The 18,268-nt window shown below is 42.8% G+C and overlaps 1 protein-coding gene across 1 annotated transcript in view; it reads left to right on the forward strand.

The window, feature by feature from the left end:
- Nucleotides 1-13,502, forward strand: part of EXT1 (exostosin glycosyltransferase 1) — a 289,618-nt gene extending 276,116 nt beyond the window's left edge. The window contains exons 8-11 of the mRNA XM_025922725.2: nucleotides 1,888-1,977; nucleotides 7,278-7,438; nucleotides 9,733-9,904; nucleotides 12,939-13,502. Coding sequence (XP_025778510.1) covers nucleotides 1,888-1,977; nucleotides 7,278-7,438; nucleotides 9,733-9,904; nucleotides 12,939-13,124 — 609 coding nt within the window. The 3' untranslated portion in view covers nucleotides 13,125-13,502. The remainder of the gene's footprint in view (nucleotides 1-1,887; nucleotides 1,978-7,277; nucleotides 7,439-9,732; nucleotides 9,905-12,938) is intronic.
- Nucleotides 13,503-18,268: the final 4,766 nt, after the last annotated feature.

Here is an 18,268-nt window from a genome sequence, read left to right on the forward strand (position 1 = left end):
TTTGCAGCTCTCCCCCTAAAGACTTAACAAGGGAAAGGTCAGGGCATCACTAAGCTGGCAGCTAATGGTTTCTGTGTTAGTCAGTGGACATGTAAACAGTATCAGGAGAATTGCTTCAGGCTGAGATTTCTGAGCACTGGGTATATGGGGTTGCTGATCACTTTATATTTTATTTTATTTTATTTTATTTTGAAAGCCTGAAAAAGAAAAAGAAAACTTGACCCAGTTGACAGATGTGTAGGAGCAGACCCTGGAGCCATTTATGCTACAGATCCATCCCTTGAGCTCCCAGAGATGGGAAATGTGGGCACTTCCCACCCTTTGATGTCAGAAGCCCTCCAGTAGCTACACAGGCACAGAAGCCGATTCTGAGATGTGGGTTCATGGATGAGCTAGCTTCTTGGGGGTTGGGGGCCTCTGATTTGTGGAGAGCTGACCCTTGGTAGCCAGGTTCAGGGTCTCCCTTCTCCCTCTGTCTCCAATGACCAACTGCTGCATTCCCTGGCCCTTTGTGCCTTGGAAGTTGGTGGCAAATGTGCCTTTTCTCTCAGTCTCCAAGTGTGAATTTAGAGAGGATGTCACAACTGTGAATATAATTTCCAGAGGAAGGTGGTGAATATGAGATCACTTTATGTGCCCCCAATTCACTTTTGGGGTCCTTGTCAAACCTGAGGCAGGTCCAGCATGGTGGATGAGGTGCTCTGTAGAAGCTCACCATCTGGGATGCAATGCTGGTGGGTCCATCTTGAGCAAGACATCTAACCTTTCTGTGCCTTAATTTTCTCAGCTGTACAATGGGGTTATTATAAAGATGAAATGCAATGACGTGTATAAAGAACTTGGAACATTTCTGACACAAAGTAAATGGGTTTTTTACCATGTTAGTTATTCTTACATCATCATTCTCATGGTTAGTTATCCTGTGGTACATTCAGCACAGAGGTCGAAGGTATGACTGTCATAGAGAAGTCTTTCTAGACTTAATTTTACCAGCTGGTCCCTTTATCCCCAAAGCCCTCACCACCACCACCACCACCACCCCCCCACCAAAACACACACACCTCACCATGCCTTATCCTGGAGTTGCCCAAACTTTATTCATATAGTACCTTCACAGTGTGCCTAAATCCATAGACCACATGTGCTATGTTTATTTAATATTTTTCTATAAATCAGCTTACTTTTCGTTTCAGTGAAATTATTTTTGAATAAGTTTACTGCTCCCTGTTATTGCTATAGCCACTAATCTCTGTGTATGTATATTTTCTCATCTGTGCTAACATCAGTGAAGAGTAGAATTTTCAAATGTGTGTCTACACCTCCTGAAATGACATGGCCTTCCAGTAGTGTGTGCCCCACACTTGGCATCATGGCTCCATCCATCCACTCTCTCCAGGCCTCAGGGTGCTGGTTCTTTCCTCTGTGCCTTATGTCTGCTGAGCGCTGTTTCTGCCTCACTTCTTTTCATACCCGGTGGATTCCTGTCCATCAAGTCCTACTTAAATGTCCCGCCTTCTCTAAGGTTTTCACCTGCGCTTCCAAGTGGCTGGCTGCTGCGTCCTCTGCACCCCTGGCATGGTCCATATCGGGCTAGGACTGGTCAGTGGCATCTCGATGGCTGCGGACTGTGAACTTTCCCAAGACAGGAGAAAATGTCTTATTTACCTTGTCCTCCTTTTGACTAGCAAGGTGTCTGTACACAGTAGGTGCCCAGTAAGGGTACATGATTCTCCACCGATGGGAAGTGGAAATATTCAGTGTTGAAGGATGACACGGTGGTAGAACATTCTTTTAGAAGGTGAGGATGGGGGAATTTTCCTGAAAACGGGTCTCCAAATTTACTTTTCTTTAATTCCTTTCCTCCTGTCTGCTTTCTCCCCACCCCAGGTTATGAGCAGCCGTTTCCTGCCCTATGACAACATCGTCACAGATGCAGTGCTCAGCCTTGATGAGGACACTGTGCTTTCCACCACGGAGGTAAGGAGCGGGCGTGGGCTCTTCAGGCAGGTGTCCGAAACCCCAAGGGGCCAGCGTTTCCTTTGCCCTTGCCTCGGCTAACTTGAAAACCTTTTTCAAAACTTCCTGCACAGTCGGTTTTAATCAACCTGGTTCCTGATAGCACCTTGCCACCACCTGGAACCCTGATGAGGGCATTTTTTCCCCCTTTGTTTTCTCTGCTAATTGGCTCCTCATTTGCATGGCTGTGCCTCACCTCTCCCCTCCTGCCTGCCCTCCTTTTGTTTTTCAACAGCACATCTGTGGGCACGTGTGCAGAGCCAAGGGGAGTAGTGGGGGCGGGGGTGGGGAACCTGGCTAGCATCATCTTGAGACCACACAATCCAGAGCAAACAGCCCATCCTTCCCCGGTTATCCTAATGCCTATGTGCGTGTGTGTTGCCATTGTTAGGGAAAACTATTCTGGGTTCTGAAGGCAGGCCTTGTGTCTCGGATTCAAGCGCTCATTTTCCTTCACCCACACCAGAGCAAACGGTTTCACTCTTAAGACGGAGTCGGAGATCCTTGCTATTTCAGACGTTCAGGTATTTGTGCCAAGAATAAGATTGCACAAAGAACGTGTGAGGAGGAGAGAGAGAGGAGGAGAGATAGATATGATAGAAAACCAATTTTTACAACCCGAATGAGTATTGATCTCAGAAACCTTACTTTAAACCATCGAGGGGACCAAAGACAGTTCTATAAAAATGTCATATATCGGAAATGCATTATTAATGGTGGCTGCTGAAAAGCACAGAGACTGAGCTACTTATACCTCTACCTTTTTTCCTCCCTCTTATTCATAATCATTTTCTTTCCAATTTAAACCTCGACACTTACCAGCATGCACTTTCCTGGACGCTGGACCGATTCTAATGGCCTGCTGCCTGCGCAGCTAGTGCTTGGTGTTAACCTAGGCCAACAGTCCCACGGCCTCTTTCTTGAAATTCGGTGGATGCTTCCAATTTCCATCAAATGGAGTTGAACAGAAGTTATGTGCAAGAGCTGCCTAAATAACCCCAGGATGAAATGCCCTGGGCCTCACTCACCTTGGTAAATGCTTTTTCTGCAGCCCAGGCTCTATAAATACTCAGTGAATGAATGATTGGAGAGATGTGTGCTGAGGTGTTTAAAGCCTGAGCACAAAGCCAGTTGCAGCACGTGCAAGTCTACAGGAGAAAGGGGTTTGGGGGGGACAAGCTCTGCCTAATGTTCGAAGGGAAAGACAGCTGTGGAGTACAGGGTGTGGGACACTCCAGCTTGCATGTTTCTGCTGCTTCCTGCAAGGGAAGCCGGCATCCCAGGAGCACATTCATTCAACAAGTATTTATTGGGGGATTTCCTTGTTCTGGTCTCCACGCCGGGTACCTTGATGACCCAGCTCCTGCCTCTAGCCATCACAGTGGTGGCAGCAAACAGAATTCAAGTCTAGTGATTTCAGTGAAGGGCTTTAGGATGACTTAGGTGGGCGGGCTTGTAGGCACCGGGGTACCTGGAGAGCGACAAGAACCACAAGCAGCCCCCACCCCCAGGGGTGAAGAAGGGAGAGGAGGAAATCGTGTTTCATCGTCTTTGAGAGGAGACTGCTCTCCAGGAGCTGTGACAACAGCGGAATATGGCAGATGGGGGCGAGATAGGGCAGATAACGGCGGGATAGGGAAGATGGCGGTGGGATAGGGTAGATGGCGGCGGGGTATGGTAACTGCCAAAACTCTGATGCCAAACCTAGGAGGGAGCCGGGAAGAAACACCCGGACCTCTCTCTTTCTCCCTCTCTGTCCCACCTCCATGTTCCTCCTGGTGACTGCCATTGACCCAGCTCAGTCGGCCAGCAGCCTGCAAGGGAGACCAGGTTGTGCCATCCGTAGGGTTCCATCCTGCCCGGCCACAGAGCATGGCCAGAAGAGCAGGGAGGGGACGTCGGAGAGCAGACGCGGGGAAAAGCAGCACGCTGGCCTGGTAGAATGTGTGGTCGAGACATCTGCGGCATCTATTTAAATCATTATCCCATGGCCTCAAATACTGATGAGCGTTACATCTTCCCCTGGGCAGAAGGCACTTAGTCCCACTCTACAGGTGTTTTTATCTGTCCCACGGGCAGGTATCTTGCAGCTTCTTTGACGTTTCCATGGGCTGGTGAACGTCTTTTCAAAGACTAGCAATTCCAGCCGCCCAGGGCGTGCTGGGAGGGACACGAGTCCTGTGTGAAGTAATGAGAAGTCAGCGTTGGGGGGGGGGGGGGCGGGGGGAGCGGTGTCAGCGTCGTTGGCCAGGGGTCTGGTTTACTTTTGCCTGCTGACCGCGAAGTGCTTGTGTGACCTAAAACGGCCAAGGACAAGGACTTCTCTTTTCCCACTTTTTAAGTGAATGGATGTCGGTTCATTTTATTCCCTCTCTGAGGATTCTTTGGTTGTTTAAATGCCTCTCTGTAGTATTAAGGATAGATTTTTAAACAGCATTCTGTAAAGGGTATTAGATATAGTTGGTTTACAGTTATTTACATTTATCTGGGTTGCTGCAAATTCTCAAAAGGAAACAGATGTTGGTTTTTAAGAGAAAAGGCCCTAAGCTGACCTTTGCCTCCTTTGATGTGTTAATGATCTTCGTGAAAGCAGAACTATCACAAGAATCGTAGTTTTATCTGAATTTACTTTCCAGTTCCTTTGAAATGACTTGAAACGGCTTTGAGATAGTAAGAAATTCATGTGATGAAAAAAACCCCATCGGGTTCTATAGCAGTTGCCAGTGCGTGTGTTTCCTTTTCAAAGAATAATGGAAAACCCCAAAGAGCGCTGACAGCCAGGCTGATTCTTTGACGCCGGGCTGCATAATATACGGGCCCATCAGTTGGCGCCATTAGTATCGAGCGCCAGTGACGGTGTGCAGGTTATCACAACCGATTTCAATCTTCTGGCAGATACGGTCCACTCCCCTGCTGCTGGCTCCGAGATACCCTGCCCCCAACAAACTTTCTTAATGTATTTTCCAACGCCTGGCTGCTTTCCACCACCCCCGCCCCCCGCCCGGATGTTTGCATTTGGGGGAACAAGCTACGTTCTTAAAGCCTTTCTTATCTTGAGTTAGGGAAACTAGATATTCAGAAAATTTTGAATTTATGGCTGGTCACAAAAATAGTGACTTCTGGCCCCCAGTGAATTCAGAGATAGAAGGACCCTCACAGATGATTCAGGCCAGTGTTTCCTAGAGGATGGTTTGTGCACAGTAGTTTTGCATGGTTCATGGCAAGCATATCTCATTTCAACAATTGTATTTACTGTTTGCTAGAAAACAATATAGCCAGCAGTGAAACCTAGGATTTCACTGACATGTTTACATAGGATGAGCCTAAGTAAGAAAAGGAAAAAAACAAACATAGGCAATTTAAAGAAAAATATTAAATACGTGATTGTGTGGTGTGGGAGTGTGACAGAAAAGAGAATGATGTTATGCATGTGGTGAATGCTTGGGAAATACTGATCTAGGCTTATTTTCTGTGCTCTTTATTTGACGTAAAATTCACAACATAACCATGAAATTAACCATTGTAAAGTGAATAATTGAGTGGCATTTACTACATTCACAATGCTGGACAGTCATCAGTTCTGTGTCATTCAGAAACATCTTCATCATCCCACAAAAGGCTCCATATCCATTAATCAGTCACTCCGTAGCTTTTGGAACCGCCGATCTGGTTTTGTCTCTATGGATTCCCTTATTCTGGGCATGTCATACCATATGTGGCCTTTTGTGTGTGGCTTCTTTCACTCAGCATACTGTTTTCAAGGCTCAGCCATGTTCTAAGTACTTCATTCTTTTTTATAGCTGAATAATATTCCATTGGATGGAGATACCATGGTTGGTTTATGTATTCATCAGTTGATAGAACTGGGTCGTTTTCGCTGCTGGCTGTTGTGAGTAGTTATTGTAAAGTATTATGCTTTTCAACCTCTGGGGTGGTAGGTACCGGCCTTGCTGCCATCACTCAGTTCCCAGCCACCATCCCAGCATAGCAACTGGAAAAATTTGTAGAATAAATGGAATTTCCATTTGCGTGGCTTATTGAGAAGAGATTGGAGACAGGTCATGGGGTGAATGTGGGACCTGTATAAGAGTTAAATTGCTCTCAGTACTGTAGCAACAGAGGTAAAAAGGAGGCTAATGGTAACAGTACATACCAAGTCTGAAACCAGATGGCTGGATTGAAATCTTGGCTCTGCCTCTTACTAGCTCAGGAGAATTACGTGAACTTCATATACCTTAGCTTCCCTCTCTGTAAATTGGAGACTATAAAATTACCCACTTCACGGGGTTATTATGTGGGTTAAATGAGTTAAAATGTGTAAGTACCTTGCACCAAAGCATTACATGATTATGAGCATTAGCTGATCACTTGCTGTTACTGTTTTTATTTTTTATTTATTTTTCATTCATCAAACAATCATAGCAAGTCAGAAATCAGCCCACACATTTGAAAACAGATTATTTGCTAATTATAAATGTCAGTTTCCAGCATGTTTAGAGAAGTACCTGCTTTGGGTTAGTATAAGCACTGGAAAGTCATTTGCCTGCGTTTCCTTTAAAATAATCATGTGGCAAATAATAATAATAATAATAAAATAACCATGTGGCTTCACTTGGAGCTTTTCCCCACTTACCCTTAGTGACTTTTCATTGTGGCTGCTTCTTCTAGATTTCCTTTTTACTGAGCATCTTCAAAGCTGAGAGGTCAGACTTACATTTCTTTATGATATCTGCTCTGAATTTCTGGTAGAACTTGTGTGGTTTTTAAGCATCTTTTCTCTTGCTCTTAAGAGGATGCTTTGATTCTAGTCACTTTGGCTTTGCCGTATGCTAGTCATGTTGCGTGCTCTATATTCATACTCTGGATGTATACAGGAAATCTCCCGTTTATAAAACAGACACATTTGTGCCTCGTGTGAATCAGTGGTCACGTGCACCCTAGAGGAAGGAGGGGAGAAAGCAACTGCTTTTTTGACTTGTGTTTTTTCTTGAACAAACTGGATTCTGAAGGACCTATCAGCAATTTCTTTTCTTCTTTCATTTCTACACTCATCTGAAGTTTCTTCAACAGAAAACATTAAAATGTGCATAATTATGGGGCAAAATGTCAAGCAGTCAGTTTAATTTGCTGATGAATACATGGAATTAATGTTGCGCAACAGTCCTGGGATTTCGCATTATGAATTAGCAGGGGGAAGGTAATGTTTTGTTGACATTTGTTGACGCTGTTGATTGCTTGTTTGGCTTGTGTTCTGCCTGCAGGTGGATTTTGCCTTCACAGTGTGGCAGAGCTTCCCCGAGAGGATTGTGGGGTACCCCGCGCGCAGCCATTTCTGGGATAACTCTAAGGAACGGTGGGGGTACACGTCCAAGTGGACAAACGACTACTCCATGGTTTTGACAGGAGCTGCTATTTACCACAAGTGAGGAATTTAGACATCTCTCATATAGATTTTTACGTAACTCCTGTAGATTAGCTTCTGGCTGTTGCATAAATCGGAACTTGGGCCAGATCTTGTTAACAGTATTAACAAAAATTAGTTTGCATCACTGTTTAAGTTCTGTCAATGTGGCCAGCATGTGTCTTTGAAACCAGTAAAACCCCTTGGCTTACTGCATTTCCAGAAATAACGGTAGAGTAACGTCTTCAATTTGTCTGAAGTTGGAAGACATACTCATGTACATTGAGTAACTGAACATTTTGAATAACAACTACAAAAGTAAATACTTAATTGTGCACTCCCCATTCTGAGTGCTTGGGGTTTACCTTTGAGTAAAATTAAAAAAAAAAAAAAAAAAAAGGAAAAGAAATTCCTGCCTAAGTAGGCTTTCTCTTTTAACAAGGGGAGGACACAATATTCATAATAATTTTACAATAGGTTAAGGGGGTGAGTTATATAGCAAAAAGGCAAAGTCAAACAGGTCAAGGATCATGAGTGCTGAAGGTAGAGGGGAGGTTCGAAGGTGGCCGGTGATCCTTATTGAACAGGTGAGATCAGAGCAGAGCCTTGAGAAGAAATCATCCAAGAGGATATTTGTAGAAAGAGTGCTCTGGTGTAGGGAACAGCTGAACTAAGCGAGTGCCCTGAGCCAGAATATCAGGAAGACGAATGTGCCAAGAGTGGAGTGAGTGGAAAGCAGGGGAGAGAGGCATGGGAGCCAGTGCAAGGGTTTGAACAGAGTAGAGACATCTTTTTTAGGCATCCACTCTGGGTGCTGTGATGAGAACAGATGATACAGGGGACAGGGTAGAAGCAGGGTGACCTATCAGGAGGTGATTGACATCTAGGCAAGAGATGATAGAGCCTGGGACCTGTAAGTGAGCACTGGAGGTAGTAAATAGGGATCAGATTATGGGCATATTTTGAAGATGCTCCAGTCTGATGACTAAGTTTTTTTGACGTAAGGAACTGGACGGATAGGAGTCATTAAAAGATGGAAAAAGCTCATATAGCTGAATTACGTATTAGGGAAAATACAGGAGTTCAGTCTTGTGCATGCTAAGACCTCCAAAAAGGTATGTTGGAAAAAGGGCAAGGATAGAGATACACATATGGGAGTTGTTTAAATATATTTGGTCTTTAAAGCCAGGGGACTTGGGTAAGACTACCAAATTAGTGAGTGTAGGTGGCTAATGTTAGTGACTCAGTCATTAATAAATTCCCCATTCTTCTGCCTTAGTAAGGTGAACACACTAATCTTAACCTAGTCTTCTTTAGTAAAGAATAGAGAGTCTTGCCATCTCAGGGACAGAGTTACAAGTGCACAAGGTAGAAGCATTTAGGTTGACTGAATCTTGATCTTAAGACCTTACCTCTTTTTTTTTAATGTTTATTTATTTTGAAAGAGAGAGAGCAAGGGAGGGACAGAGAGAGAGAGAGAGAGAGAGAGAGAGAGAGAATCCCAAGCAGGCTCCATGCTGTCAACGCAGAGCCTAACACGGAGCTCAAACTCACAAACTGTGAGATCATGACCTGAGCCAAAATCGAGAATCGGATGCTTAATCAACTGAGCCACCCAGGTGCCCCTTAAGACTCTACCCCTTGAAAGTTCATTGTTCCCTTTCTTCCTGTCCCTACCACTCAATGAATCCGATTCATTCAAATGATTTTTCCTATAAATATATGCTATTATATCTATCTTAATAGTAGAAAAAATAGTAGAGGGAGAAATAATTCAACTTAATTTTGGGTTCTCCATAACGATTGACCACCAGATTAATTAGGGTTTTGATCTAACAGTGTAAAAATGTATGGTTTATAGGCCACAAAAATGGAATATTGTTGGACTCAGAGCCTTAGGATAGTTGAATACAGTTCTGATTAAGCCAAAAATTAAAATTATACAGCAGTTTTTAAGGATAGGTAGATAATGTGTGAATAACTTATCTTACCATCTGAATATTCACCTTCTAACCAACCACCCTGATATTAAAGTCACACTGGCCAAGCATATCTGCATGTTATTTCCTTATCTGTGAAGCACGGGTAATGACGGTACCTGTATCATAGGCTCCTTATGAGGGTTACACAAGGCCTTTCTTGTAAAGCATTTTAGAACATTATGTGGCATATAGTAAGTACCATATAGTGATAGCTATTGTCATCATCTGTGATCCGTTTAGGGATTCAAAGAGTAAGTATAGGTTTCCTGTCAAAGAAGACCACTTGTCATTATATAATGATGGCCACCTATGAAACCTGTCTGGTTTTTACAGATATTATCACTACCTGTACACCCATTACCTGCCAGCCAGCCTGAAGAACATGGTGGACCAACTGGCCAACTGTGAGGACATTCTCATGAATTTCCTGGTGTCTGCTGTGACAAAATTGCCTCCAATCAAAGTCACCCAGAAGAAGCAGTATAAGGAGACAATGATGGGGCAGGTAAGAATAGAACTCTCCTCCTCTGCTTTGCTCTCTGGTGGTTCAGCCTAAGGTAATAAGGACTCACTGTTCTTCTAGGAAGCATGATGAAGAAATATACGTGTGTGTTTATATATACATACGTACACACACACACACACACACACACACACACACACACCCCTAAAAGCTTTAAGGGAGTATATGGTTGGCACATGGATGAATAGGAAGACCTAAGTCAAGGGTACCTTTCTATCAAGAACATAAAAGCTCTTACATGACCTACAAAGTGCCATGAGAAAGATGTATCTTATCCAGAGTTAAAGACCTACAAGAATTTATGTAAGTTTATTGTAGGTGCTTTATGTAATAAATAGCTAATAATACTGTCTTCAGCAGAGCCTTCTGGTAAGTGCTCTTGAGTTGGGTGAGCATCACAGTGACAGACCAGGAGTCATAAGCCTTGATTTTCACCTAGAACTAACATCTATAGGCTATACACTTCTGAAACTCAGTTGGTTCATTCTTAAAATGGAAATAGTAAAAGTCTACCTCACGGGGTTGGGGTGACATGTATGAAAACTTTTATGAAAGTAAAATATTGTTGAGTCATGTAAGGTTAGTAGTAAGTGGTAGTAGTAAGTTTAAGATACTTGCAAGGAAATATAATTCAACTTTCTCTTTTTACAAGTAAGGAAATTAGGATCCAGAGACTTTAAATATAGTGCCACAAGTCACCTACTATTAGAGACAGAACTGGGAGTTGAATCCCAGGCTCTGTTCCTTCCACTGCTCATTATTTTACACTTCTAGGTTCCATAGCAGGATGATCTAGATATGCTGTAGTTCATCCACCTTTATTCGTCCTGGACAGAGCCCAGTACCAACAAGAAGCCAAAAACCTTTAGACCATTTAGATCCACCCAAGTTAAATCGAGAATCCAACAGTATGTGAGTCAACCTGGAAAGATGTACTTTTGAGGGTTCTATCAGTTCACTTGTTTGGAGCTTCCCATGTACCTGTTCCAATCGTTATTGAAAATCGTATATAGATCTAGTTTTTTGCAAAGGAACACTTAGCCAGGGCTCATATTAACACAATTGATGATTTTTCATTCACTGAATTTAGTAAGAACAAAAAACGTGCAGGATTTTAAGTATATAAAATTTCATAATTCAGTATTTATGAATGTGTAGAGTATCAGACACTGTTTTAGATACTGGTTGTGACAGAGCTGCTGTCCTTAATGAGCAAAGAGTGTAGTGGAAAATTTTGTTTCCCTCTAACTACTAAAAGAACAAGCAAGAGGATTTGCAAGAATTTTTCATCTTGAAGGCTGACAGAGTATTCAAATGCAAGCAAGATGTATTGAGTGGCTACTGTGTGCCTAGCCATTTTCATCTATGTCACTTAGGGATACAACATTCCTTTAACATTGTTTGCTCAGAGAGTTCAGTGAACTTCCCTGAGGTTATACACTAATTAGGGATGGAACTCTAATAACACATGTTTTCTTGGGCATTGGTTTTATGTTCTTTTCATAGACTTGCCAGTTCTACCAAACCAGTATTTCAAGTGATTTTGCACATATTTGGGGACACATCTAAATTCAGCCTTAGATATAACTTGATGTATCTAGTTAATATGTACTATACGTGCCCCTGCTTCCTATCATGCACATTAGTTTGTTGAATGTATGACTGGTGAAGTAAATGGATATCATGTGGTATGATTGTTTTTATTACACAGGAAATGGATCTTCTCTAAGGTGTTGGTTGACCAAAAAATAAATGTTGAAATCTAGAGGCAAAAATGATACTTGAATGACTCAACTGGATTCTTTTTTTTTTTTTTTTCATTTGTAAGAGAGACTAAGCAAGCTCTTGACAGTAGTTTCATTTGCATACATTTGCATATGTGAGCAAATGTCTGGGGGTAGGGAGTCTGGCCTTCGGGACAGTCTGCTCTGCTATGAACTCAACTGGTCAGCTTAATTAGAAACTTTCTCTGACTTACCAAGTAGAGTTCTCCTACCATAAATGGTAGAGGATGGAACTCGAGATCTGCCCCTTTCTAGCCTTGAACAAGTAAATGTAATTTCCCTAAACCAGCTTCCTCATCTATGCAGGGGGGGGATGTTATTACCTGGGTAGATAACTTGACCAGGTTGTTGTTATGAGGCTCAAATGAGCTTCATGGAAACACTTTACAAGTAGTGTTTTGTTTGTTATTCTGCTGCTCAGAGGTAACTTGACATTCGTGTTTACCCTCAATGGTTCTTTTCAAGCACGTTGACACTTAGGTTTTTAAGTACTCTGAGTGATTCTCACAGTAAAACGTACCTTCCTAGGAAAGTATTCTCTAACAGTACATGAGAATAAAAACACACACACGTGCATATACATCATTGTACAGTTGCCTATTGATAAATGTGTTTGTGTTTTTCCCCCATAATCTGGTAGCTCCCTTTTTCTTTGTTTCATAAAAACATGGTTTCAGAGATATTATGCTTGTTTAAATTTCAGTGCTTAAGCCATTTAAGGCTTTCTTTTAAATCAGTGTTATCCACATGATCTAAAAATATTTAAGCAACCTTAGGGGAAACACAGAGAGCTAAAGAGATGGTAGGCATCTTTCCTACTTACCCAGAATCAACCAAGTAAACCAGAAGGTTTTAGAAACTGTCTTTGAAACCATAAACACATTGTTAGTCATAGTATTTGATCGCAAGTACAAAGGTTTATGTTTACTGACCATAGTAGTTGGAATTCAACCGGTATATCATTCCAGACCAGGGAATTAGTCAATATGGAGCTTTGTCTGTTCGCCTGTTTTTAACATCAAGGAAAGTCGCGTATCTTGGGAAAACCTTCTGGCGAGGCTGAAACCCAGGACTAGTGCTGTCATCATCTTCTGCGGGCGCGTGGGACGTTTGGTGGCCCGTCCAGACCCCAAGCTCTGTCACTTGCCCTGGAACCTGACTTGGTTTTCTGCGGTGTTCCAGCTCACCTTGCACTGTCTCATTGTCTCCCTCATCTCTCTCCCTTTCCCCAGACTTCTCGGGCTTCCCGCTGGGCTGACCCCGACCACTTTGCCCAGCGACAGAGCTGCATGAACACGTTTGCCAGCTGGTTTGGCTACATGCCGCTGATCCACTCTCAGATGAGGCTCGACCCTGTCCTCTTTAAAGACCAGGTCTCCATTCTGAGGAAGAAATACCGAGACATTGAGCGACTTTGAGGAATCCGGCCAAGTGGGGGAGGGGCAGCGAGAAGGGACGGGGTCAGGCTGCTCTCTCTTCCCAGTGCAGATCCGCTAGCAGCGGAGCCAGATTGTGCCAAGTATCCAAATAATCTTAGATGAACAGAATGACAAAAAAAAAAAAAAAAAAAAAAAGGAAAAAAGAAAAAAAAAGGCCAATGAAAACTCGACTCCTGGCTCCTGGGACTGCACAGGACTGCTCAAACTCACCTCACTGGCTTCTATGTCCCAAGACTAGGTTGTGTACAGTTTAATTATGGAACATTAAATAATTATTTTTGAAATGATTGCTATGCAGGTTTAAACTTTTTTAATGATCAAAACTATTAAAAACCAGAGTTCTTTCTTTAATCAAAATTGTGTTGGTTGTGAATATTTCAAAGCTGCTACTCTTCTTCCCACAAACATCATTGCCGTCGGTCACGCAGGGTTCGCAGCAGTTACAGACGCTCAGACTTCATGGAAGACACAAGAAGTCACTCCACCCAGTGTCAAGAAATAACCGAGCCTAAGTTTAAGACAAGTTCATGATTCCACTTTGCCAGTGCAAATGTTTTCCACTTCCGAATTTGCAGATCCACTTGAACGTCTATCTCTAATATGTTGCTGCATGGGAGAAAGTATTATGACCTCCAGGTAGACAGTTGTAGCAGAAAACTTTATGTTTGAGACACAGAGGTCTGATCATCTTTGGCATCGGAGGGTGGGGGGAGTTAGTAGCAGGAAAAGACTGTACAGTTAAGAATGTTCAGTACACACAAGGAACCATCCAGACAATCCACCAGCATATTAGTGAGATGGAAATAGCGACCCACAACAGTGACCCAAGGCTCTTCAGGGATGTGGGCTAGATCATACCTTTAACCGTTGACACAGGGCCTCTGAGAGCTGGGGGAAGGCTTTGGTTTAGAGGCAAAGGAACAGTGAATGTGTCCATGGCAGATCAGCAATCACAAGACAAGCTCTTTATATTTGTGAAAACTTCGAGTTTCAGAAGCTTCTCATGAGAAGTAATCATATAGACACTCTCCCCATTGAACATGAGCATTGCTGACAAGGAACTGAGGGTACACCTCACCTCACCACTGGGATCCTTATACCACTCTTTGGTCAAACCTTGTTTTGAGCAAGAATCCAGCAAACAAAATAACCAGAAACAAATGTGAATACCGTTTCCTGACACGTTAATGTCTCGGTGTGTGGAGAAGCTGTGTAGGGCTTCTTGTTAAAAAGAACACTTCTATTCCTGCAAATGCTGCTTTCAGTCTCTGATTATTGTGAAACTGCAAATAGAAACAGAAAATATATATGTATCCATTCACTCCCTTCTAAAAGACGGAGATTTCTGGTATCAAATGCCCCCTTCCACTGGGAAGAGGCAAGAGAGAATAGAGGAGAACATTATTCTGTTATTCTGAATAAACAAGGTGCACTTTAGTTCTTTCCCCCTGGACTCCCATATAGCTCATAAACTTATTTCTAGTGTTGCTTAGAAGAAAATCCCATTACAGAATTATGTTCCAATCATTCCAAGTGCCTGGCTTAGGTCAGTGGGAACCATAAATTCGGGAGACTTGAACTCCTCTTGCTTTGTAGATGTCCGGAAGGGAAAGAGGGGTGGGCTAGAAAGCAAGGACGGAGGGCCCCCACAAACAGGACAGACACTGGGTGTTTGCAGAGTCCCAGAGAGGTGACTCCATGCTGCCTCACGACAGCACGAGGGCCGGCCCACGCATCCAGACGCTGTGTTGTGAGTGGTGGGCAGGCAAGGAGGTTCAGCGAAAGGGGGGGCCTTCCTTTGCAGCCTCATGACTCAGAACAGTTGTTGAAGTCTCTCTCTCTCATCCAGTTTGACCCAGCTTTAGCCCACTCTCAAGCATGTTTTCTCCTAAGTGGATGCGATTCTGTCTTCCGTATTTGTTGAAAACTAATTCTTAGGTCCACGGTACCTGCACTTGTTTCTCTGAAATGCCCCGTCTAATAGGTTCTTTGCCATTTAAGCTGCAACTCTTAGTGACTTAAGCGGTAAGCAATTAATCCTTACTCATCTGGCCTTTGCAAATTTGTATTTAAATTAATTTTTGAGGACTGCCAAATTATTCTTGCGTCTTTCTCTTTTGCAAAAACGCATGCAATGTTTTGTTCAATGACCCCAAGCCAACTTGAAACTCATGTTGTCACTTGGCTTGCAGAGCAGTGTCCCTGATTGTACCAGTCAGTCACATGAATGGATTTGAGGGACTGCTCTGCCAGATTTACCTGCCCCAAAGCTCACAGGGCATATTCTCCACGAACAGTATGTGTTCCATGGAAAAAAAAAAAAAAGTAATTATAAATGAGAACAACATCTGACACACTCAGCCACTTCAAATCTCCATGGTTTCATTTCATGTCATTGTCTGAGCAAATCTCTTTGGGATGCTAGCTAGTATGTTCTTTTCCCATTCGGAACATACAGCTGGGAATTGAACAATGCTTAGCAAATCAGTGAGGCTCAGCAGTAAGATGTAATTTTAATTCACTTAGGCAAGAGTTGTATTTCACTGCAGCAAGTTGACAAATCATAAGCATCTCTGTAGGGTGTCCAGAGTTATCTCTCTCAGTCAAGTTTAATGATAACCAGGTGTCCCTAAGTGGGCCAACATGAATTGGGAAGAAGCCAAGGCCAGAGTACAATGCCAATCCCATAATGAATTACATGCAGAAACTCCGTAGAGGACTCAGCCACTTAGGATTTCCACACGTTTTCCAGTTCCACATTAGAATAATTTTTTCAAAGCTGGCTTCTGTATTTACATGAAATGGTTTGCAAATACACAATCAAGTTTGCACATACCTGAAATAGATCACCTTTGTTGAAAACGAGATAACCGAAAACGGAGAGCGTAGAGAAAAATCTATGAACTAACCCCAGTAGCCATGCACAAAATATCACATATCTAGGTGGACCCACCTGGACATAAAAGCACACTCTCCAGAGGATGCTTCAGAAGAAAGTGAAATCTCTCCTGCCCGGAATCTCATGTGCATCACGGTTTAATTTCTTCTTGTTGCCACTGCTGCTCAAAGGACTTCCTTCAATTCTTTTGGAGTGATTTTTGTTTTTCATTTCCAGTAGGCTATGTTAGCCTTTATTTTAGCTGTTCTGGATACCTGGTCACTTGAAGGTCTGTCGTGCCGGTGGCCTTTCATAAAGGCTACTGAACTTAATCTAACCGGGGGCGACATGAATGAATATGAAGAGACCCATATACTGCCTTCTTTTTTTTTTTTTTTTTTTTTTTTTAAGTGGGCTCTTGATTTAAGAACTAATGAAATTTTCATCAAACCTGTTTGGAGGGCAGGAGTAGGGAAAAGGCAGAGAACTCTGCCAGGTTAGAATCTGAATAAGACTCTTGCTGGACAAGCTGAATTAAGGATGCAAAAGCCGAGGCAAACTTCCAGACCTGAATGTGTCTTATGTTCCCCCCGGTCTGAGACCTCCAGTTAAAAAAAAAAAAAAAAAAAAGTACCACTTACTGCCATGAACTCTGAAATAAAAATGTCCCTGCCTTCTAATAGTTAATAAAATCGACATTCAGCCAGTGCAGCAGGACATCAGTTGCTGAATTCATTTACCTAGTTTCCATTTTCAGCTGGCCTTGTCATTCTTGGCCAGATTTAACCCAGAAAGTTCTTTTACTGCCGGCCTCATTTTCTCAGGCATGCTTGAGGGGGACAAAGTTGCTTTGACTTGCGTTTTCAGGCAATAAGCATTAATATCAAACTGTGCTGAACTTGTCTCCCTCAGTCTTAGAACTTCAGCACGCAGACATTAGATGATTCTTCGACTCCGGGTCTACTTTTATTTTTTTTTTTTAATTTTTTTTTTCAACGTTTATTTATTTTTTGGGACAGAGAGAGACAGAGCATGAATGGGGGAGGGGCAGAGAGAGAGGGAGACACAGAATCGGAAACAGGCTCCAGGCTCTGAGCCATCAGCCCAGAGCCTGACGCGGGGCTCGAACTCACAGACCGTGAGATCGTGACCTGGCTGAAGTCGGACGCTTAACCGACTGCGCCACCCAGGCGCCCCTCCGGGTCTACTTTTAAAAATGGGATCCAGCCTCCTTAAGAACACGGCCTCCCCCATCGATTCTGTCGTGACACTGTCTGGATGCTGTGGATGGATATGGAAAAGCTGCTATTTACAAAATAATCTCAATAATGAAGATGACTCCTGAAAACCATCTCTTCTTTTACCTTTTCCAGAAACCAAAGGATTTTATTGTCATCGTTTTTACTTAGGTTCTTATCTGTAGTCATTAAAGTTCCAACATGTTCCATGTTGGGAGCCTAGATGAACTCTCCAAATTGCTGACCTCCACAGCCCAGTTAAGTAGGTGAGGAAGTCTGTGTTATCCTCTGGAACAAGAGGCAAGTAGCCGCCCTCAAGAAAGCCCTCAGATTGGCATGGTCCCACCCTTGTTTAAAATCAAGTCAAGCTAGCTTTACAGTCGCTCTGCTTTTGTAATAAGTTGCCCTTTAGGCTTCAAAGGCCATTTGATTTCTGCAATAGTTCTCTGTTCTTCTCCTACAGGACTACATCCCTTTCCTTTGGGTTGTGATTATTACTAAAACTGGGGCCATGCAAATGACCTGGTTACCATGTAATGAACCTTGTATGTTTACTTTGAGAGAAAAATATGTGTAGGATATGTTGAGGGGTAGAAGAAAGGCAGTAAAAACGAACTAATTTAGGTGGCAAATTGTAAAGCAGAAAAAAAGAAAAAGAAATATACCTTATTTTGTGTCCGATGTACATTTGGGACAGTTTTCCAACAATGTTGCCAATATCTCTGTAGTATCATCACAGGACTTCTCGGAAGTGTTTACCCCGTTTGTGATAGACTATTAATTAATGCAACGAAGCCCTGAAGTGCATTGGAGAGAGTGTGTGTGAGAAAATACAAAGCCATAGATCTTGATTTACTTCATTGACCTGTGTAACTTTATGTCTGAGTTTGCCATCCAAGATAGATTGTTTTATAGCAAGTGTCGCCAAAGACTGTTTCCTTCCAATTTATAGAAGAAAAAAGAGAGAGAGAGAGAGATTATTAATAAATGACATGACTTTTCATCTG

This window comes from Puma concolor, chromosome F2 (assembly GCF_028749965.1).
Source record: "Puma concolor isolate L17-30 chromosome F2, mPumCon1.1.hap2, whole genome shotgun sequence".
Lineage (NCBI taxonomy): Eukaryota > Metazoa > Chordata > Mammalia > Carnivora > Felidae > Puma > Puma concolor.